The sequence below is a fragment of the Macaca nemestrina genome, chromosome 15 (genome assembly GCF_043159975.1).
Source record: "Macaca nemestrina isolate mMacNem1 chromosome 15, mMacNem.hap1, whole genome shotgun sequence".
Lineage (NCBI taxonomy): Eukaryota > Metazoa > Chordata > Mammalia > Primates > Cercopithecidae > Macaca > Macaca nemestrina.
Window position 1 is genome coordinate 99,886,393 of NC_092139.1, and position 23,633 is coordinate 99,910,025.

General features: G+C 43.8%; 1 protein-coding gene across 7 annotated transcripts in view; it reads right to left on the minus strand.

The window, feature by feature from the left end:
• LOC105494007 (solute carrier family 5 member 4) overlaps nt 1-23,633 on the minus strand; it is a 59,913-nt gene that overhangs the window by 22,951 nt on the left and 13,329 nt on the right. For all 7 annotated transcript variants that reach the window (XM_071080475.1, XM_011762061.3, XM_011762062.3 and 4 more), the window contains 4 exons: nt 13,122-13,193; nt 11,049-11,153; nt 7,991-8,050; nt 6,644-6,748 (listed from right to left, as the gene is read on the minus strand). In XM_071080475.1, coding sequence (XP_070936576.1) covers nt 6,644-6,748; nt 7,991-8,050; nt 11,049-11,153; nt 13,122-13,193 — 342 coding nt within the window. The remainder of the gene's footprint in view (nt 1-6,643; nt 6,749-7,990; nt 8,051-11,048; nt 11,154-13,121; nt 13,194-23,633) is intronic.

A 23,633-nucleotide genomic window follows, 5' to 3' on the forward strand; every position in this document is an offset into this window, starting at 1 on the left:
TATCTGAAGGAACTTAGACATCCCCACAGAGCCACCAGGTGACCGCTGAGAAGCACAGTAGGACAATTTCAGAACTACAGCAGAGCATAGAAGAGGCTTTGCTTTAATAACCAGTGGGCAACTATAAACGCTACTTGATAAGTTCCAAAAGGGTTCAGAGTAGTCTGGGTCAAACAAGCTCTCAAAACCAACAGCCAAAGCTGCCTTTCAGAACAGGGACCTACACCGATGAGAAACTTCTAGAAAAGGCAAAAAAAATTGGCAAAGTGAGGAACACCATGTTTGATGATACACTAGTCTTCTGGTGGGGATGGAGGAGAACTGCAAATAAGTTCTGAATTCATTTTTAGTTTGTTTGTTTGTTTGTAACAGCATGGGTGAGGCAATTCGGAAATAATTTTCTTGTTAAAAATATTTACTTATTTTTGTTTCGGCCAGGCACAGTGGCTGATGCCTGTAATCCCAGCACTTTGGGAGGCCAAAGCGGGTGGATCACTTGAGATTTTTTTTTAAATTTATGCTTTTGTTATCTGTGGTTTTGAGGTCTTAGCCAAAAAAATCTTTGCTCAGGCCAATGTCCTGAAGCATTTCTGAAACCATTTTTGATGCGTTATAGGATTGAGCAAACAAACTATATATATATATGTGTGTGTGTGTGTGTGTGTGTGTATGTATATGTGTGTGTGTATATATATCTGTGTGTGTGTATATATATATATATGTATATGTTGATGACTTAGAGGGCCAGGAGTCTCAATTGTGGAAGAAGGAACATATAAATATAGAATTGCAGAAGGCAATAAAATGCTCTATAAAGCTGGATTGGAATTGGAGGTATTCGTGTGAACTCATGATTTCTAAACTGTATATGTATGTGTATAGCTGCCTAGAAAGTATATGTATGTGTGTGTATGAATATATCTATTTCTGTGTGTGCATTTACATGTGTGTATGTATGCATTTATTTCCTAATTCTGTCAGCTAAAAGAGTCAAGAAAAAAAGTCAACCCAATAAGCACACTTAGCACCCAGATTTTTGTTTCTAATACCGTTCCCCACTAAAGGAGCCAGGGCTGTCCCAGAAAAACAGGTGATTCCAGGGCTGGAAAAGGGTTGGTACAAGACGAGTCTGAAACATTTTGTTAGGCCAGAATTTAAGAAATTGCTCAACAAAATGATGGGATCATGCTCCATCCTTTACACAGAATCCAGTTTGAGGAACTCTCACTGGCCAAATGTGGTATAAGTATCAAAACTGGCCGGGCGTGGTGGCTCATGCCTGTAATCGCAGCACTTTGGGAGGCCCAGGCAGGCAGATCACGAGGTCAGGAGTTCGAGACCAGCCTGACTAGCATGGTGAAACCCGGTCTCTACTAAAAATACAAAAAATTAGCCAGGCGTGGTGGCAGGTGCCTGTAGTTCCGGCTACTCAGGAGGCTGAGGCAGGAGAATCGCTTGAACCTGGCAGGCGTGGAGGTTGCGGTGAGCTGAGGTCGCACCACTGCACTCCAGTGTGGGTGACAGAGTGAGACTCTGTCTCAAAAAAAAAAAAAAAGTATCAAATAACTGCATATAATAATATTGGTAAACCAATGATAAATAGGAATGTATCAGTCCAATATCAGTAATAGATAAACAGAGAAGGGAAGACTCCTGCCCTCAGTAGCCTGCTGAATGCTGGCTGGGAACTACGGAAGGAGTGCTAGAGTTGGAAAATTATTATTTGGCAACCATCATAGTAAAGACTGGATCTAATAAGAATCATTTACGAATGTTAAATCTAGTGGAAAAATTTGAAGAGGAACTGGATATTTCAATGGTTTAAAGCATCTGTCACAGACCGTTTATTGGTTACAGGGGAAAATAAAACAGTAATTCTATAGTGGAGAAATTGGGCAATACTTTGACCAGGTGATTAAAATTAACATCACCATTGAGGAACAGATGGGCACTGAATACTTCTAGACAGGATACTTTTAGTAGGATATATCACTTATGCAGTATTCCAGCCAAGAAGAATGCATAACCTGAATCCAACCATGAAGAAATATTAGGCAAATCCAAAATAAAGATTGTCATATTAAGAAGGGTGGAGTAGGGACTCTATCCTTCAAAATGTCAGTGTCATCAAAGACAGAAAAGGGATATGGAAATATTCCAGAAGAAAGGAGGCTGAAGACCTTTGGCAACTGAATGTGGCACCTAACCCTAGACTGCATCCTGCACTGGAGAAGAAAAGATGATAAAAAGGATATTACTGGGTCAATTGACAAAGTTGGAATATAAATGGTAGATTAGTGTATCCATGTTATGTTTACTCGAGTTGATAATTCCACTGTGGTTTTGCAAGAAATTATCCCTGCTCCTAGGAATAACGATATACAGAGAAGGCTTAGTTTTAAAAAACCATCATTTTACAACTGCCACAGTAAAGACTGGATCAGGTAAAAATCACTGGATCAGGTAGAATCATCAATGAGTGTTAAATCTGGGGGAAAATTTACATTGAAATTTTTGGGGTTAAAGGGCAATGATATATATAACAACCTCAAATAGTTAAAAACATATGAGAGACACTTTGGGAGGGTAAGCAGGGTGGATCATTTGAGGTCAGGAGTTCGAGACCAGCCTGGCCAACATGGTGAAACCCCATCTCTACTAAAAATACAAAAAAAAAAAATTAACCGAGCGTGTTGGTGCGTGCCTGTAATCCTGGCTACTAGGGAGGCTGAGGCAGGAGAATCGCTTGAACCTGAGAGGCACAGGTTGCAGTGAGCCGAGACTGTGCCACGGCACTCCAGCCTGGAAGATACAGTGAGACTCTGTCTCTGTTTCTTTGCAGAACTTGGGACTGGAAACAGGTGTAGCAGGAGACGGTTGTATTTTTCTCTAAGATTTGAAATAAAATCTGACATTTTATCATCCCACCCGATATTGATGTTGGCCAAAAACCTGTTCTTGATTTTCTGAGCCTAGATCCCAACTCAGTTGTACAAATACAAAGTACTTTCTGTAACTCTATTGCACATTGGGGTTTTCCAGGAATACTAACTAATATCGAGGGAACATTTCACTTTTAAAAAAATGTTCAGCATTTCAGAAAGAGTGTTACTTGTGGAGGTGCCACACATGCATATCTGCCTCTGTCTGCATTTATAGCTGTCTTCATTCATACTGCTTTATCCTCATCCACAGAGGGGTGAGTATTACACCACAGCATTTTGACTTGATGTGTAGTTCTACTTAATCATTTTCATATTAAAACACACTATCGGCCGGGCGCGGTGGCTCAAGCCTGTAATCCCAGCACTTTGGGAGGCCGAGACGGGCGGATCACGAGGTCGGGAGATCGAGACCATCCTGGCTAACACGGTGAAACCCCGTCTCTACTAAAAAAATACAAAAAACTAGCCGGGCGAGGTGGTGGGCGCCTGTAGTCCCAGCTACTCGGGAGGCTGAGGCAGGAGAATGGCGTGAACCCGGGAGGCGGAGCTTGCAGTGAGCTGAGATCCGGCCACTGCACTCCAGCCTGGGCGACAGAGCGAGACTCTGTCTCAAAAAAAAAAAAAAACAAAAAAAACAAAAAAAAAAAAACCCCCCAAAAAAAACAACACACTATCTTATAATGGATTCCTTGACCTTTGTTTCTATTACATAGTACTATTAAGGAATTAAATCCATGGTTTTGAAATTATATATAAGTAGTTGACATATTATCAATGATTTTTTTTCTAAAGAAATAGGGACTACTCCAGGTCACTCAGGCTGGGGTGCAGTGGCATGATCTTAGCTCACTATAACTTAGCTCCTGGGTTCAAGTGATCCTTCTGCCTCAGCCAAAGTAGCTGGGACAATAAATGTGTGCCACCACACCTGGCTAAATAATTTTTTTCTTTTTTTTTTTTTTTTGTAGAGACAAGGGTCTCACTGTTTAGCCCAGGCAAGTCTGGAACCCCTGGCCTCCAGTGATCCTCCTGCCTCAGCCTCCCGAAGTGCTGGGATTGCAGGCAGAAGTCACTGGGCTCAGCCACCAATGACTTTTTTTTAAATTGTGGTAAAACATATATGACATAAAATTTACCATTTAACCATTTAAGTATATAATTCAGTGGCATTAATTACACTAACAATGACTGTAAAATATTTCTCATAATAAAGAGGAATTGCAAGGATCAGAATTTTCTTTTGCTATAAAGGACTGTATTAAAACGATAGTCAATATCTGAATAAAGACTGTAGATTAGGTAATAGTTTGTATCAAATCTCAATACAAATGTTATTGCAGTTTGAGAACCAGTGAACAAGATGATCTTTTCCAACCTGGGCAGAGGAGAGTTATGAAAACTGTACTGTCCTAATGTCTCATAACGATCTGTTTAATAAGTAACTAGGACACAATCCGTTATCACAGTGTAAGAGTACACAAAAGGTCATGTCTAAGGTTAATCATTATCAATGTCACTTAAGACATAAACTTGCAGGCAAGAATGGACTCCTGCTAAGGTGTCTTTCCAGCCAACCATGGACTCTGCACAGCCACGGACCCATACATGGCTTCCCTGCACCCACACTCAGATCACCAACATTCTGTCCCTCCCTATCCACCAGCAACCTTCCAGCCTGGGAGGTTGCATCCTTCGGGGGCCCCTTTCACTGTGCATTGTCCTCTGTTCTCTGTCTTCATGCCTGCTCATGCTCTTTTTTTGAAAAAAAATTATCTATTTACTTTTTTGAGACGGAGCCTCGCTCTTGTCGCCAGGTCGGAGTGCAGAGGTGTGACTTCGGTACACTGCAACCTCCGCCTCCCGGGTTCAAGCATTTCTCCTGCCTCAGCCTCCTGAGTAGCCAGGACTACAGGTGCATTCCACCATACCCAGCTAATTTTTGTATTTTTAGTAGAGATGAGGTTTCACCACGTTGGCCAGTATGGTCTCCATCTCTTGACCTCATGATCTGCCTGCCTCGGCCTCCCAAAGTGTTGGGATTACAGGTGTGAGCCACTGCCCCTGGTCTGCTTTAGAATCATAAAGCTGTAGATGTCAGCACCAGAGGAGAACTGGGAGATTAGCAAGTCCAACGATTTAAGAAACGTGTGAACTCTAAGCCCCTGACACCTGTGAGCTCCTCTGCTTCCCTCTGCCTCACCTAACCTTCCCATCCTGGGGAATACTTAAGTACCCTCTCCAAGAGTACGACCCCCAATGCCATCCATCAGGGAGTATCCTCTTCTCTGGGTGTGCACAGCACATTTTCTGTACTTGTCCGTGCACTCTAGTTCAGCATGTATTTTAGTATGTTTGCATGTATTGTCATACGAGACTAATTATTTCATGTGCAGAATTCTTATCTCCTTAGCCAGATGGTAAACTCCCATTGCTCAAGAATCTTTGCTACACTCACACACAGCTCAACAATATGCAGTCAGTGCTGGGCAATGCTCACATTGCATTGGGAAGGCTCATGCCATCTAATCTAAGCATCTAGTTCACTTCCAACAACGACTCAGCACAACAGAGAAGCAATAGGAAAGGTCAGCCTTTTCTCTCATGAACTCTCAGACACCTGCCTAGACTGTGAACTTGAGATTATTTTGTTAGTCACTGATACATGAGGAGCAAATAAGTTACTCTTTGTTTTTTACATGTGCTGCTGAATCTTCAGATTCCTTCTTTCCTCACTGATTATCTCCCCAAAATGTAACGTTTGTTTATTGGTTTGTTTTTGAGATGGAGTCTCGCTCTGTCTCCGAGACTGGAGTGCAGTGGTGTGATCTTGGCTCACTGCAACCTCCGCCTCCCAGGTTCAAGTTATTCTGCCTAAGCCTCCCAAGTAGCTGGGATTACTGGTGCGCATCACCATGTCTGGCTAATTTTTGTATTTTTAGTAGAGACGGGGTTTCACCATGTTGGCCAGGCTGGTCTCAAACTCCTGACCTCAAGTGATCCACCTGCCTCAGGCCTCCCAAAGTCCTGGGATTACAAGTGTGCGCCACTGCACCAGGCCCCCCAAAAATGTGACTTTATTAAAAAAGTACTTAAAATGTACTTTAAAATTTGTTAACACTTATTTGTGACATATGTCTTACCATGGTGGTCTTAGATAGAGTGAACTTAAGAAAAATCAGTATAATAATACAAAGTACTTTCCTTGTGGTTCACGTGTCAGATAATCAAACTGAAAATGAAAATATAAATCTGGACATGGTCTGAGAAAGAATATAAAGGTTATCTCGCAATGGAAAAGGCAGGAGACCAAGTCCTTCTCTTTACTACTAAAGAGCTGTGTTTGGCATTTATACCAGTGCCATCCTCCACTGCCAGCCTCCCCAGATATACACAAGTTCTTGAATGAGACGTTTTGTTCTTTCTTTACATCCATTTTTTCATATCCTTGATAAGAGGGGAGATTTATACCCTAGAGCCGCTCACAACTTAAAAGTCTACCACTCTGTGAACACAGGATATTGGAAGCTCCCTTTTTTCTCATTAAGGCTTTGAAGAGACACCCCTGCGAATTTAAGACATCCATAACCTTGACCCTTTAAAGGCTGTTGACAGTCTACACATCCAGCTTGCTGATATTAGCACTCTGGCCCCATCTGACAACCTCTTGAAGTTAAAATGCCAGGAGGCTCTGAACTCACAGCAATTAACAAAACCACACAGATGAAGAGGGAGAGGATGGAGAGGTAGATCTGGAGTCGCTCCCCACCAAACCGCTTCTTGAGATATTCCGGCATGGTCATCACCTGCAGAGACAGACATTAACAGGGACTTACCCTTAGTGCCCTGTGCATTCAGATTACTCAGCATTTCCTAAGCACCTGTGAGTGAAAGTGCTGTGTATGGCCCCTTCCTGGTGATGGAACCATGGCTTCTTATTCATAGAGGCACCCCTGATGCCAGGCACAATGACTGTGCCTGGCAGAGGGTGGGTGCTCAAACCATGCTTCTGAAGAGATGGACACTCCCATGGATAACTCCAGCCAAAGTCTCTCTCCTGACCCATCTGCAGATCTCACTTTCCCACTGCCGGCTGGGCATCTCCACCTTAGTGTCCTGAATGCACCAAACACTCATCCTGTTGAAAAGTGAAATCATCATTCTCCTTGTCATCCATCATCTGCCTCTGATCTGGAATCTTTGGCTGCATTAATGGTGGCCTCGTGTACTCCAACCCTCGAGCTTCAAGTCTTAGAGCTGATCATAATGCTTCCCCCTCCACTGCCTTCACCTTTACTCTGCCATCAAACCTGTCATCTCTGCTCCAGGGTCATTATGCAGGGGCACCACAGATTTCCCCGCTGGCTGCAGCCATGTTCTATACCAGAAACCTCTCTAGTCAAGAAATCTGATTTTTTTGTCTCTCTGTATATTTCTAGCAATAGGCCAGGTGAAGGGCAGGGACCCATGTTTCATGATCGAAGAGAAAAAATAAGTAAATAAATGAATGTCTGACAGATTTACCCGAACACTAAGGATATGGAACTGGCCCGGTTGTCCCACAGAACTGATGTCTGTGGTTTATTTGAATAAGCATAGAAACTGATCCTCCCACTGTTACAAATTGAGAAAGTTATCTTTGTCTTATCTGAGTTCCTCTCTCAGGAAATCAACCATCAGTTCTCCCAGATAGGGTCAAAGAGCTGAAACTCACTAGATCACCACACCTGGACAGTGAGAAGCCAGACCCCTCGCCCGTTATAATCGTCTAACCCACCACCTGCTTCCTGTTGACTGACTTCTCTTCCTTATCCCCACCCCTAATTCCTGTTTTCCTATACATGGTTACATATCTTCCCTGTAATATAAATCCCTAATTTTAGTCCATCAGGAAGATGGATTTGAGACTGAGCTCCCATCTTCTCAGCTGCAGCACCCAAATAAAGCCTTTTTTCCTGGCAATACTCATTGTCTCAGTGAGTGGTCTTCTGTGCAGTAAGCAGCAGTGCCTAGGACTGAACTCTGGCATTTTGGTAACAGATACTCACCCCCGACTTGATGTAGATGGGGACAAAGATCCACCCGAGAATTGGCAACATTACTGAGGACTACAAGGAACCAAAATAAGAGACAGTGAGACGTTAAAGAGGCTTGGTTTGTGGACCTTCTCCTTATATGACCTCTGAGTTTGGATATTAAAAAAAAAAAAAAGTTGGCTTAATCCTGTCCCATTCAAACAATTACAATCCCGATATAATTGTGAGTTCCTTTTTTTTTTCTGTTTCTATGACTTAGGGGCCACCATTTTCTGGGGATTAAGTTGTGGTGAAAAAGGGAAAGAAGATAAGGGTTCTGATCCCAGTGGAACCCCTGGAAGATCATACAATCTTGGCCAAAGGGAATTTTTCTTGAGTTGCATAAATGATAAATGGAGTGACAAAGCAATGAGAAAGGAACCTGGAGATAGAAGAATATCACCAGTGCTCCCTAAGTCTTCCCACATACAATGATGATAGTAATACAATCTAGCATTAATATGCAACTTTTACAGAGTCTTCACATATATCACTTACGCTGCTCTCAGCCTAAGTGAGGCAGATATGAGAAGCACAGTAATTCTTATCTTACAGAGGGGGAACTTGAGCCTTACACCTTACAGAGATTAAGGGGGCCCAAGGTCACAGTGACAGGGGGAGCAGCTGAGTTCTCTGCAGCTGGCTCGTCACACCCACTTGGTCCATAGGTCATTCTGGTCACGCCTCTGGAGACTGGCTTCATTCTGGTGTCCATGGCACTATTAAAACAAAGCTCCAGGCAAGGGCCTATCTGGAGGTTGGGTCCATCCTGGACTCCTGGATACTACTGAAGTAAATGTAGGGGCAAAATCTTCAACAGTGGAGGGGCACAGGCATGTATGATCACTCAAGATCACTTTCTGAGTTCAGCCAGGGATGGTCTGTTTAAACTTTCACTATGATACAACTTTCCTTTAAATCGTTTCCACAGGCATCGTCTTCTGCCTAATATGCACATGCATGTAAATGAAAACACCAGAAAGAGTAAGACAGAAGGATAGAAAAACTCAGGCAGCTCAAGAGCTACTGGTAGCATATCCATCACGTGTCCAGCCATGTGCTAGAGCAAACTTGTCCAACATGTGGCTCAAGCTTGGTTTGAATGTGGCCCAACACAAATTTGTAAACTTTCTTTTAAAATAATAAGGTTTTTTGGTGATTTTTTTTTTTTTTAGTTCATCAGCTATCATTAGTGTTAGTGTATTTTATGTGTGGTTCAAGACAATTCTTCTTCTTCCAGTGTGGTCTAGGGCAGTCAAAAGATTGGATACCCCTGTGCTAGAGGATGGGCTGGACACATAGTGGGAACTCAGGGAGGAGAGATGAAAAGGAGAGCTAAAATGATCAAGTGAACATAGAGATCGAGGCATATAGAAATGACATTCCTGGTGGGAATAACTGCTTGAGAAAAATCTTAGAGGTGAGCAATAATGTGCATGGAATGGGCTAGGCAGAATGGGGCCACAGAAGTGCTGAAGGTCAAACAAGAGGTGGAGGCTGGGTGCAGTGGCTCACACCTGTAATCCTAGCATTTTGGGAGGCTGAGGTGAGAGGATCACAGAGCTCAGGAGTTAAGAGACCAGCCTGGGCAACATAGGGAGACTCCCATATCTACAAAGAAACAAAAACCTAGCTGGGCAGGGTGGTGCACACCTGTGGTCCCAGCTACATGGGAGGCTGTGGTGGGAGGATTGCTTGAGTCCAAGAGGTCAGTGAGCCATGATCCTGCCACTGCACTACAACTTGGGTTACAGAGCAAGGCTGCGGGAGTGTAAATTAGTTCAACCATTGTGGAAGACAGTGTGGCGATTCCTCAAGGATCTAGAACCAGAAATACCATTTGACCCATCAATCTCATTACTGGGTATGTACCCAAAGGATTATAAATCATTCTACTATAAACACACATGCACATGCATGTTTACTGCAGCACTATTTACAATAGCAAATACTTGGAATTAACCCAAATGCTTAACAATGATAGACTGGATAAAGAAAATGTGGCACATATCTACCATGGAATACTACACAGCCATAAGAAAGGATGAGTTCATGTCCTTTGCAGGGACATGGATGAAGCTGGAAGCCATCGTTCTCAGCAAACTAACCCAGGAACAGGAAATCAAACACCACATGTTCTCATTCATGAGTAGAAGTTGAACAATGAGAACACACGGACACAGGGAGGGGAACATCAGACACTGGGGCCTGTCAGGGGGTGGGGGGCAAGGGGAGGGAGAGCATTAGGACAAATACCTAATGCATGCAGGGCTTAAAACCTAGATGATGGGTTCATAGGTGCAGCAAACCACCATGCCACATGTATACCTATGTAACAAACCTGCAGGTTCTGCACACGTATCCCAGAACTTAAAACTGACGAAGAAAACAACAACAAACAAATAAGCGAAAAAAAAATCAAACTAAAGAGGCGAACATTCTATACAGACACCCAGAAAAACCCGGGATATGACTTTCATTAATATGCCTGGATGCTATGGTTTCAACTTGGTGTACCACCAAGTTCATGTGTCAGAAACTTAACCCCCAATGCAACAGTATTGAGAGGTTGGACAATTAAGTGGTGATTAGGTCATGAGAGCTCTTCTCTCATAAATAGATGTTTGCCATTATCAAGATAGTAGGTTGGTTATAGTAGGAGTGGGTTCCTGAATTTAAAAAATGGGTTTCACCCTCTCCTCTCCTCTCCTCTCCTCTCCTCTTCTCCTCTCTTCTCTTCTTCTCTCTCTTTCTTTCTCTCTCATCCTCCATCCCTCTCTCCCTCTCTCTCGTGCCCTATTGCCCTTCCACCTTCCACCTTCCACCTTCCACCGTGGGATGACGAAGTAAGAGGCCCTTGCCAGATGTGGGTCCCTCAGCTCTTGCACTTCCCAGCTTTCGAAGGTGTGAGAGACACATTTTGTTCTTTATAAATTACCCAGCCTGTGATATTCTGTCTTAGCAGCATAAAACATCCTAAGACACTGGATATGGTTTTGATTTAAAGGAAAAAGCCTATGATGTCACTTACAGTCCATTCAAATGTGACAGTGGCGACTCCTGAAGCTGCTCCTGTCCCAGCCAGCCCCACATAGTGGTTGCTGCCGATGTTACTGGCAAAGAGAGAGGCGCCCATCTGGAATGCAAGAGAACAGACCAGGGTTGGGGTTAAAAGATCCAAATCAGACTTCTTGAAAATAGATGCTGAGATGTTTCAGTCACCACTCCTCAGAGCAGGAGTCAAGCAAACGACGGCCGCGGGCTAATCCAGCCCATGGTCAGTTTCTGAATGGCCCATGAGCCAAGAATGTGTTTTTACATTTTTGCATTGTTAAATAATAGTTAACAATCTAAATAAGCAAAATATTTTGTGAAATGTGAAATTGTAAAAATGTGAAATTATGTGATTCAAATTTCATTGTCTGGAACACAGCTACGCTCATTGGTTTTCCATACGGACTTGGGCTGCTTTTTGTGCTACAATAGCAAGGTTCTGTGGCTGCAATAGACAATATGGCTAGAAAACCCTAAAATATTTACAATCTGGCCTTTTACAGAAAAGCTTGTTGGCCCCTGTCTTGGGAGAGCGTTGGTCAATCTACTAAAATGCTCTGAGTTGAGCCTGTCCTTGGCCAAGCACTGCCAGATCTCCCATCAACTCTTGTCCCCTTAATCATATGTAAAGACCCCAAGCTGTCTAGGAGGGAATTTCTCTCCACCCTCCCAGCCACGGGACCCTCTTTTCATTCATCCCCTCACCATCACAGTGCCTGCTGTTCTAAAGACCCAAAGATCAAGAGAGGTCTCTTGAGTGGGCGTGGATGAGCACCAGTCCTGGCAGAAGAGAATTGGGGTATGGCTCTTCCCACTTTTTAAGGCCTCTGTAAAATCACTTTCTCTACTCAGCTACATGGGGCCAGAGGATGGGATTCAGCTGCTTTTTGGTTTCAAGATCGCTTGAGCCTCCTTGTGTGTTTCACTAAACAGTCCTAAAAATGCAATGTCTGATTGGATGCCCCAAATAAAATTCATTTCAAACTTCCAGTTGCTCTGCTTCCATCACCCCAGCCAGGACAGTTGCCCATCTCCACTTCCCCTCATACCATTTAGAAAATGAGTCAGACCTGTGAAGGAAGCATTTGCCAAGCACCCACTGTATAATGTGATGCCGGGCTGACACTCTCCAGGTGCAGAGGGGAAGATGCAGCCTCTGCTGCAGTGGGACCCTGGCTGAGGGGGCCGCACATCAAAACCCCACAAGAACACCCACTGGGCACGAATCAGGAGGCATCAGCATTAGCACCATCACAGGGAACACAATCAATAACTGCACGGGACGTAGGGACCCATGGGGAGAGCTGGGCGGCTCCTCAGATGAGGAAGGGCTGAGGTGAGGGATTGAAGGAGGACAGCAGACAAGGGAGGGCCAGTCCTAACGAGAGGGCCAGCATCAGCTCAGGACTGGCAACAAAGCAGGAATGTGCAGAGCTCATAAGCCAGGAGAAGACTCTTGATAAGGAGCAGAAGAAAAGAACATGAGGTGGCGCTGGACTGGGGTCCTTCAGTGCCAGACTGAACCTGCTGTCATAATAGGTGACATATTGTCATGTCCTGGAATTACAGAGAGGAGCCATGAGGTCAGGGATTTAGGAAAGCAGTCCCAGCGAGGAGGCAACTAATGTACGTCAGAACTGTTCAACATTCCCAATGTTTTCTACATTCACTGTTTTTTTTTTTTTTTCTTTGAAATGGAGTTTCACTCTTGTTGTCCAGGCTGGAGTGCAGTGGCATGATCTAGGCTCACTGTAACCTCCGCCTCCCAGGTTCAAGTGATTCTCCTGCCTCAGCCTCCTGAGTAGCTGGGATTGCACACATGCACCACCACGCCTACCTAATTTTTATATTTTTAACAGAGATGGTTTCACCATGTTGGTCAGGCTGGTCTCGAACTCCTGACTTCAGATGATTTGCCATCCTTGGCCTCCCAAAGTGCTGAGATTACAGGCGTGAGCCACTGCGCCTGGCCTACATTCACTTTTAAGCACACACTCAGGAAATTTATCTCCAGAAAACTTTGGTCCGCTTACCGGTCCAGAAAACTTACCGGCCACCAGGCCACATCACGACCAGCGAGGAAGAAGCCTCCTATAGTACCTCGGTTGGTCCTCAGCATCGCCTGAGTGGAAGGGAAGAGAGATGAGGGTCAAGCCACAGCAAGTGCACCCAGATACCCCAGAGGCTCTGGCCAGGGTGCTGACAGGGGTGACTTCAGTGCTCCTACAGAGAGAAGCGTTTCGCTGGAAAGTGTTCTACAGCATCAAGTTTTAAAGGACTTCAAAAACAATCGCTCCGTAAAAACCCAGAGCCGGAAGAACTTAAAAAAAAATCATAATCCTCAACTTCTGTCTTAACTGCTGTGATTATTCTCACTTACAAAAACCATGTGAGATATCACAGAGCCATGCTTGCAAGAAAATTTGCAGTCTCAAACTTATTAAAAAGAAAAAAAGTCAACGTAAATGAAGAGTCCAACTCACTAAATCAGAAAGTGAGCAAACAACAAAAGAAAGTGAAAGAAATGCAATAATAAAAAATACCATCTTTGTCCATTATGCCAGGTGTTGGGGATGCAAAGTAAATCTGAAGGTCCCGGTGCTGGCTCTGTGCACACGATGGGGTCGTTAGGAGAACACATTAGCTCATTGTAAGCATTATTTATGCAACACACAAGAAAATGATTCTGATACTAACACGACATTTGTGAAAAGCTTTGTCACGACCTCACCCCTCCCCCCCTTAAGATGCCCCCTCCTAAACCTTGTGCCCACCCTAAAAGCCACTGGGATTCCACCTACCCACAGCCCAACAGCCATCACCACCAGAAAATAGATGACAATGACTGAGACGTCAGCAGCATTTCGGATGCGATCAGACAATGGAGGTGGCTCTGGGGTCTCAGTCGTGGTGCTGGGACTAACCGTACTGGCCATGGCTGCAGGCAGTGCTATATCCATTCCACAGCATGAGCCATCTTTATATAAGTTCTGGGTTAATTATCAGCCTCAGGCAGGTGGGGCGAGATATCAGAGCCAGCTCCTGGGTATGGAGACCTTTAAACCTCTCCTCCAAAGCTATGGCACCCTAGCCCTCCACCAGTGAGTGCTAGCCTAGGTAGAGTGTGAGAATGAGGGATGCAGGGCCAGAAATGAGGGGAGAATCTGAGGTGGAGCATGGGGCGTTCTCTCGAGTGCAAAGACAGGGTCTTTAAGGAGATCTGACCAGGTGGAGGCGGGATTTGAGAGAAATGAAGACAGACAAGGAGGGGAGAAGGACAGAGGAGAAGGAACCAGAAACCAACCAGGAGAGGCCGAATGCAATGGTCCCTCAGAGAACAGATACAATTTCTGACCAATGAGCTATATCCCTTGACAATGAAGTGAATTATGCCTTTCATGGATTCCAAAGTCCCACATTTCTCTGAAGTGAGTTTCATATGCCACAAAAAGACATTGGTGGCCTGTATAGGAAAGGAAGTGGCTCTTCAGGCACCATATGTGGAGAGTTGAGGGCAGAGCTGTGGAGAGCGCTGGGTCAGAGGGTTGTACAATAAGTGAATCAACCTGGAAGCATGTGATGGGGATCACGAGGACTCAGGAAACAAGACCCCTGGACCACAGCTAAGAAGAAGTTAGAAGTAAAGCCTACGTGGTGGCTGACACCTGTAATCCCAGCACTTTGGTAGGTCAAGGAGAGAGCATCACTTGAGACCAGGAGTTCGAGACCAGCTTGGGCAACATAGGGAGTCTTTGTCTCTACAAAAATTAGCTGAGTGTGGTGATGCATGCCTGTGGTCCTAGCTACTTGGGAGGCCGAAGAGGGAGGATCACCTGTGATTGGGAGGTCAAAGCTATAGTGAGCCATGATCATGCCACTGCACTCCATCCTGGGCAACCAAGTAAGATCCTGTCTCTACAAAACAAAACAAAACAAACAAAAAAACTGGAAAGCCCAGAAATTCTTCTTTTATAGTTCATTTTTTTATTGTGGCAAAATATACATAGCATAAAATTTACCATTTTAATCCCTTTTAAGTATACAACTCATTGGCATTAAGTACATTTACAGTGTTGTGCAACCATTACCACTATCCATTTCCAGAACTTTTTCATCATCTCCAAACAGAAGTATGTACCCACTAAAAACTAATTCCCCATCTCTCCCTCTCTCTATGCCCTGGTAACCTCTGTTATTCTTTCTTACTATATAAATTTGCCTATTCTAGGTACCTCATACAAATGACATCATACAATATTTTCCTCTTTGGTTTATTTCACTTAGTAAAACATTTTCAAGATTCATCCATATTGTAGCACATATCAGAATTTCCTTTCTTTTTAAGGCTGAATAATATTCCAGTACATGCATAGGCCACATTTTGTTTATCCATTCAACTGTTGATGGGCAGTTAGGTTCTTTCTATACTTGGCTATTATAAGTAATGCTGCTGTAAACATTGGTGTGCAAGGATCTGTTTGAATCCCTACTTTCAATTATTTTGAGTATATATGTAGAAGTGGAATTGCATGTGACAATTCTGTTCAATTTTTTGTAGAACTGCCAAACTGTTGTTCATAGCAGCTGCACTATTTTACATTCTTCCCACAGTGCATAGGAGAGTTAATTTCTCCATATCCTCTTCAATACTTGTCATTTACCTTTTAATTATAGACATGCTAGTAGGTATCAAGTGGGTATCACAATATAGTTTTGATTTACACTTCTAACACAATCGCTAGTAATGTTCATGATTTTTCATGTGCTTATAGCCTTTTGTGCATCTTCTTGGAGAGATATATATTCAACTTCTTGGCCCATTTAAAAACTATGTTGTATTCTTTTTTATACCGCTTCTTGTGGAGCAGGACCAACTCATAGGCAGTCTGCGCAGAATAGCCTTATGTTGTGTTTTTGTTGTTGTTGAATTGTAAAATTTCCTTTTTATTTCTCAGAGACAGGGTCTCATTTTGTCACCCAGGCTGGAGTGCAGTGAGGTAAGCATGGCTCACTGCAGCCTCAACCTCCTGGGCTCAAGTGATCCTCCCATCTCAGCCTCCCCCGTAGCTAGGACCACAGGCACATGCCACCCATGCCTGGCTAACTTTATTATTTTTTTTTAGAAGGGGGGATCGTTTACTATGTTGTCCACGTTGGTCTTGAACACCTGGGCTCAAGTAATCCTCTTGCCTCAGCCTCTCAGAGTACTGGGATTACAGGCATGAGCCACTGCACCCAGTAAAGTTTTCTTTTTCTTCTTTTTTTTTTTTTTTTTTTTGAGATGGAGTTCGGCTCTTGTGCAATGGCACAATCTTGGCTCACTGCAACCTCCATCTCCTGGGTTCAAGCAAATCTCCTGCCTCAGCCTCTTGAGTAGCTGGGATTACAGGAACACACCACCATGCCCGGCTATTTCTTGTATTTTTAGTAGAAACGGGGTTTCATCATATTGACCAGGCTGGTCTCGAACTCCTAACCTCAGGTGATTCTCTTGCCTCGGCCTCCCAAAGTGCTGGGATTACAGGTGTGAGCCACCATGCCCAGCTAAGGTTTTCTTTATGTATTCTTTATTTTATTTGTGAGACAGAGTCTTGCTCTGTTGCCCAGGCTGGAGGGTGGTGGTACAATCTCCACTCACTGCAACCCCCACCTCGTAGGTTCAAGCGATTCTTCTCCTGCCTCAGCCTCCCGAGTTGCTGGTATTATAGGCTTGCGCCACCATTTCCAGCTAATTTTTGTATTTTTAGTGGAGACAGGGTTGTGTCATGTTGGCCAGGCTGGTCCTGAACTCCTGATCTCATGTCATTTGTGAATAGAGATGATTTTACTTCTTTTCCAATTACAATGCCTTTTAATTATTTCTATTTCTTACCCGCTTATTCTGGCTGGGACTTCCAATACTCTGTTGAATAGAGGAAGTATGGTTGATTCCAAAATATAAAAGAATCACCCACAACTCAATGGCAAAAACAAAAAAAATTAATAAGCCAATTAAAATGGGCTAAAGACTTAAATAGACATTTCTCAAAAAAACACATACCAATGGCCAAGAGGTATATAAAAAATTGTTCAACATCACTAATCATTGGGAAAATGTAAATCAAAACCAGTATGAAGTATCATCTCATACCTGTCAGGATAGCTATTAATTATTAAAAAAAAAAAAAAAAAGAAAGAAAAAAAGACAACAAGTGTCCAGGATGTGGAGAAACTGGAACCCTTGTACACTGTTGGTGAGGATGTAAAATGGTGCAGCTCCTACGGAAAACAGTAGGAACTTTCCTCAAAAAGTTAAAAATAGAACTACCAAGTGATCTAGCAATTCCATTTCTGGGCATGTATCCAAAAAAACTGAAATCGCCATCTCAAAAAGATGTATCTGCACACCCATGTTCTTAAGTACTATTCACAAAAGATACAGAAACAACCTAATGTCCATCAGTAGATGCATGGATAAAGACTATGTGGTATATGCATCAATGGAATATTATTCAGCCTTTGGAAGGCAGAATATTCTACAATATGCGACAATGTGCGTGAACCTTGAGGACATTAACGCTAAGTGAAATCATCTGTCACACGAAGTCAACTATTGTGTAACTCCACTTACATGAGGTACTCCAAATGGTCAAATACATAGAATTAGTGAGTGGAAAGGCAGTTGCCAGGGAGCGTGGGGGTAGGTAAATGGAGAGTTGCTAATTAACAGGCAGAAAGTTCCAGTTAAACAAGATGAATAAGTGGCAGAGATCTGCTGTACAACATTGTACTTATAATTAAAAGTACTGTTTTGTACACTGAAAAATTTGTTAAGGGGGTAAAGCTCATGTTAAGTATTCTAATTGCATAATTTTTTATTAAAGTCATGAAAGTGGACCATATGGTCTAGATCATAATCTCAGGGGAAAAGCTTTTAGTCTTTCAGCATTGAGTATGATATTAGCTATAGACTTTTCATATGTGGCTTTATTATGTTGAAGGAGTTTTCTTATATTCCATGTTGGTTGTTTTTTATCCAAAAAGGGCTGAATTTTGTCAATGATTTTTCTGCACCAGGTGTTTTTTTCTCCTTTGTTCTATTAACGTGGCTGCTTTTCATATGTTGACTGATTTTCTGATGTTGAACTATCCCTGCATTCTGAGAAAAAATTCCCCATGTTCTTGGTGTATAATTTAAGATGCTGCTACATTAGGTTAGTATTTTTTAGATGATTTTTGCATTAGTGTTGATAAAGGACACTGCTCTGTATTTTTCTGTTCTTGTACTATCTTTGTCTCTTTTTGTTATCAGGGTCATGCAAGCCTCCTGTACTGAGTTAAGAAGTGTTCCTTCCTCTTCAGTTTTTTGGAAGAGATTAAGGTGGATTGGTGTTAATTCTTCCATAATTGTTGGGTAGGATTCACCCAGGGAGTCATTTGGTGAAGGGCTTTTCTTTTGAATTTTTTTGAGAATACACACCAAGTTTTATTGGGAGAAGGGAGTACTCACAGGAGTAGGTAAAAGAAAGGAAGTCACACAGGGTGGAACGGTGGGATGATTGTGGGTACAAGGTAGACAGGGGAACACAGAGCAACGCCTGCTCCCACCCCAACCCCAGGAAGGGCAGGGGAGCAGTGAAGGCCCAGGAAGATTGAGGCCGGTGAAGGAAAGCAACAGGGTCCCTGGGCTGGGGACTCAGGAGCTAGTAAACACTGACCACTCTCAGAAGGGGATGAGGGTGGGAGAGGGCTCCCCCTATACTTCCTCACAGGGTTAAGGCCTCTCCAGGTTCCTGGGCCCCCTAACTCCGATGTTTCTTAGCTGGAGGTAAAGAGCAGAAAGAGACAGGAGGAGTGCCCCACTTCCTCTACATTGGCTGCAGCAGAGCTGGGGGTGCTTACATTCAGTCACAACAGAAATCTCCCCCACACCTGGCTAGGGGAAAGGGGGAGCTGGGGGCGGCAGCAGCAGTCACTACCCCCGGCTGTTACCCCTTATTGCTTTAGAGAAAAGATTGTCTTTTCATGGACAAATGCTAACACTGTCGAAACCGGGGAGAAACGGTGGAGGAGCGCTACCACCCAAGGCCAGCTTGAACGCCCAACACCAACCCAGTTGCCACTTTGGTGGGGGAAAAAAAAAAAAAAACCCACAAATCATCTTTCTAGGATAGATAGGGAAAGAAACAAGCCACTCTCCATATCCCCAGGACAGGAGGGAGAAATCTGTTTACGGAGGGTGGCAGTGGCAGAACCGTGCCCTAACAGTGCACTCTGAGCAATGCGGTCTACGGGAGGCGTTAGATGAAAAACCTAAAAGACAAAACAAACTATCACAAATCTGAAAACGGATGGAGACAAATCCAGGTATGGGACCAGGAATAAGAAGTCATGAGGCCGGGCACGGTGGCTCACGCCTGTAATCCCAACACTTTGGGAGGCTGAGGTGGGTGGATAATCTGAAGTCAGGAGTTCAAGACCAGCCTGGCCAACATGGTGAAACCCTGTCTCTGCTAAAAATACAAAAATTAGCCGGGCATGGTGGCAGGTACCTATAATCCCAGCTAGTCAGGAGGCTAAGCAGGAGAATCGTTTGAACCCAGGAGGCAGAGGTTGCAGTGAGCTGAGATCACACCATTGCACTCCAGCCTGGGCGGCAGGGCGAGACTCTATCTCAAAAAAAAAAAAAAAAATTCATGAGCACTAGAAAAGGCAGCCTCCCCTGACCCAGGAGACCCACACTTCTCTTCACCCCACCGTCAGCCAAGGCTAAACAATGCATCAATATGCACAGGGGAGAACACTCGCTCCTCTCCCGTTTGGTCAGTGGAGGGGTCAGCTGCAGAGTTGGGTGGCCCACATCCCAAGAGCTGGCTGCAGTTCAGGTCCTGGGTCAGAGCCCCCTCTGCCATTGCAACCTTAAGCTGCCCACTCCTTAGCCTCTGAAAGTCCATCCTCCTGCCCCCTTCACAGGCCCCTACTCAGTCCACTTAGCTTTCTCTCTGCAGCCCCCAAAGCAATTGTCCACCCGTTGTTCCCAGGAGTGAGACAGGAGCGAGGCATGAGCAAGGTGGGTGCTTGTGGTGCAAAGAATACATTCACATGGCAAGGCAGAGAGCTGGAACTTTCAGGTCCACACCCAGAGCGTCCCACTAAATGGCATTGGTTGGGGAAGCCCCTTAGCAGAGGCAGGGTCAGAGTCCTGCCGCCCCGAACTTCCAGCCAGATGAAGTTGGCACAGCCTGGCCAGCACAGGATGGTCGCCCAGGGTGCTGGGCCACTAGTCCAATTTGTACAACTCTCCCCCAAAGGAGCAAAGCCAGGGGGCAACTTTGTGTTTGTTTTTTAATGTACACTTAAATTAATATTGACTCTAGTCACCCTGTTGTGCTATCAAATAGTACGTTTTATTCATTCTATTTTTTTGCACCCATTCACCATCCTCACCTCCCTCCCAGCTCCACAATACCCTCTCCAACCTCTCATAACCATCCTTCTATTTTCTATGTCCATGAGTTCAACTGTTTTGATTTTTAGATCCCACAAACAAGTGAGAACGTGAGATGTTTGTCTTTCTGTGACTAGCTTATTTCACTTGACATAATAATCTTCGGTTCCATCCATGTTGTTGCAAATGACATGACTTCCTTTTTTATGCCTGAATAGTATTCCATTGTGCATATACATCACATTTTCTTTATCCATTCATTTGTTGATGGACACTTACGTTGCTTCTACATCTTGGCTATTGTGAACAGTGCTGCAATAAATACGGGAGTGCAAATATCTCTTCAATACACTGATTTTCTTTCTTTTAGGCATATGCCCAACAGTGGGATTGCTGGATCACATGGTGGCCCTAATTGTAGTTTTTTGAGGAGTCTTCACACTGTTCTCCATAGTGGTTGTACTAATTTATATTCCCACCAATAGTGTGTGAGGACTCCAAGGGACTACTTTGGCCCCACCCCCAGACACCTCTGCCAGTCACAGCCACAGCCACAGGTTGCTGCTCACAGCAGGTCTGATGAGAGGGACTCGGGGGGGCCTCACTGTGAAAACTGATGGCTGGCAGCTTCTAGTTACCCTGATGGCCCACCTTCTGCAGGCAGGTGGGTAAATGCAGCCTCGGGGGCCAGGCAGGACAGGTCCAGGGGGCCTGTGTCCCCTCTGAAGGGCTCTTCTTTATCAACAAGTTTTTGATTATCGACTCAGTCTTCTTACCAGTTCCAGGTCTGTTGTTTCCTTCCTCATGACTCACAGCTGGTGGACTGCATGTTTCTTTTTTTGTTTATACTTTAAGTTCTGGGATACATGTACAGAACGTCCAAGTGCAAAAAACAAAAGAAAGTTCAAATTCCTACAGTCAGAAATAAAAGTGCATACATTACTGCCTTTTTTTTTTTTTTTTGAAACGGAGTCTTTCTCTGTCACCCAGGCTGGAATGCAGTGGTGTGATCTCGGCTCACTGCAGCCTCTGCCTCCCGGATTCACGCCATTCTCCTGCCTCAGCCTCCCGAGTAGCTGGGACTACAGGTGCCCGCCACCTCTCCCGGCTAATTTTTTGTATTTTTAGTACAGACGGGGTTTCACCGTGTTAGCCTGGTCTCAATCTCCTGACCTCGTGATCCACCCGCCTCAGCCTCCCAAAGTGCTGGGATTACAGGTGTGAGCCACTGTGCCTGACCCTACATTTTTTTTTTTTTTTTTTGACAAAGTATCACTGTCGACCAGGCTGGAGCACATGCACAGCCTGCTGAGTAGCTGGGACTACAAGCATACACCACCATGCCTGGCTAGTTTTTGTGTTTATTGTTTTTTGTTAGAGACAGGGTTTCACCATGTTGTTCAGGCTGGTCTCAAACACTGGGTTCAAGTGATTCAGCCTCCCAAAGTGCTGCGATTACAGGCATGAGCCACTGAGCCCTGCCTCAATACTGATTTTATAAAAATTTAAAATATTTTAAGAGAATACTATAAACATTTGTATGCCAACAAGTTGGTTAGCCCAGATAAAATGAACCGGTTCCTTAGAAACATGCAGTCTACCCATTTATGCGGCCAAGAAACATATGAAAAAAAGCTCATCATCACTCGTCATTAGAGAAATGCAAACCAAAACCGCAATGAGATACCATCTCACACCAGTTAGAATGGCAATCATTAAAAAGTCAGGAAACAACAGATGCTAGAGAGGATGCGGAGAAATAGGAACACTTTTACACTGTTGCTGGGAGTGTATATAAGTTCAATCGTTGTGGAAAACAGTGTGGCAATTCCTCAAGGATCTAGAACCAGAAATACAGTTTGACCCAGCAATTCCATTATCGGGTATATACCCAAAGGATTATAAATCATTCTACTATAAAGACACATGCACACGTATTTTTATTGTGGTACTGTTCACAATAGCAGAGACTTGGAACCAAACCAAATGACCATCAGTGATAGACTGGATAAAGAAAATGTGGCACATATACACCATGGAATACTATGCAGCCATAAAAAGGATGAGTTCATGTCCTTTGCAGGGACATGGATGAAGCTGGGAACTACCATTCTCAGCAAACACAGGAACAGAAAACCAAACACTACATGTTCACACTCATAAGGGGAGTTGAACAATGAGAATACATGAACGCCGAACATCATATATGGGGGCCTGTCAGGGGATTGGGGGTTGGGAGAGGGATAGCATTAGGAGAAATATCTAATGTAGATGATGGGTTGATGATGGGCACAGCAAACCACCATGGCAAGCGTATACGTATGTAACAAACGTGCATGTTCTGCACTTGTATCAGAACTTAAAGTATAATTTTAAAAAAATTTAAAAAAAGAAATTGCCCTGAAAGCACTTAAAACTGGATGATGACCTTTCTTTTTTTGTATTAGAGAATACAATAGAACTAAGAAATCTCAACCAGGTGTGGTGGCTCACGCCTGTAATCTCAGCACTTTGGGAGGCCAAGGCAGGAGGATCACTTGAGCCAGAGGTTCTAGACCAGCCTGGGCAACATGATGAGACTCCTATCTCTACAAAAAATAGAAAAAATTTATTGCGCATAGTGGCATGTGCCTGTGGTCCCAGCTTCTTGGGAGGCTGAGGTGAGAGAATCATCTGAGCCCAGCAAGTTAAGGTTACAGTGAGCCATGATTATGCCACTGCACTCCAGCAGCAGTGGGTGACAGAGACCCAGTCTCAAACAAAACAAAGCAAAACAAACAAGAAACCAGAGAAAAAGAGATAAAGAAGACATCTATTAATCAGACTGAAGTCCCAAAAAAGAAATAACATTTAATCAGACTGAAGTCCTAAAAAAGAAATAACATTTAAAAAGCAGACATCTAGAGTTGTAATAAATCATATCCCGCGTGTTTTATCCAAGCCTAGAATTCATATTAACACAAAAATATTACTGATGGCTGTTGTACACTTTTTTATAGCCCTTGTTAACACTAAGAATGTATGTATTTTGAACCTGTTGTTGGCTGACAAAATGTGTGAACCCCACATGTTTATAGTCTGTTGAAAGAATAGACCTCAAATATAGTCACTGTCTCATATTTTCTTTCTTTTTTT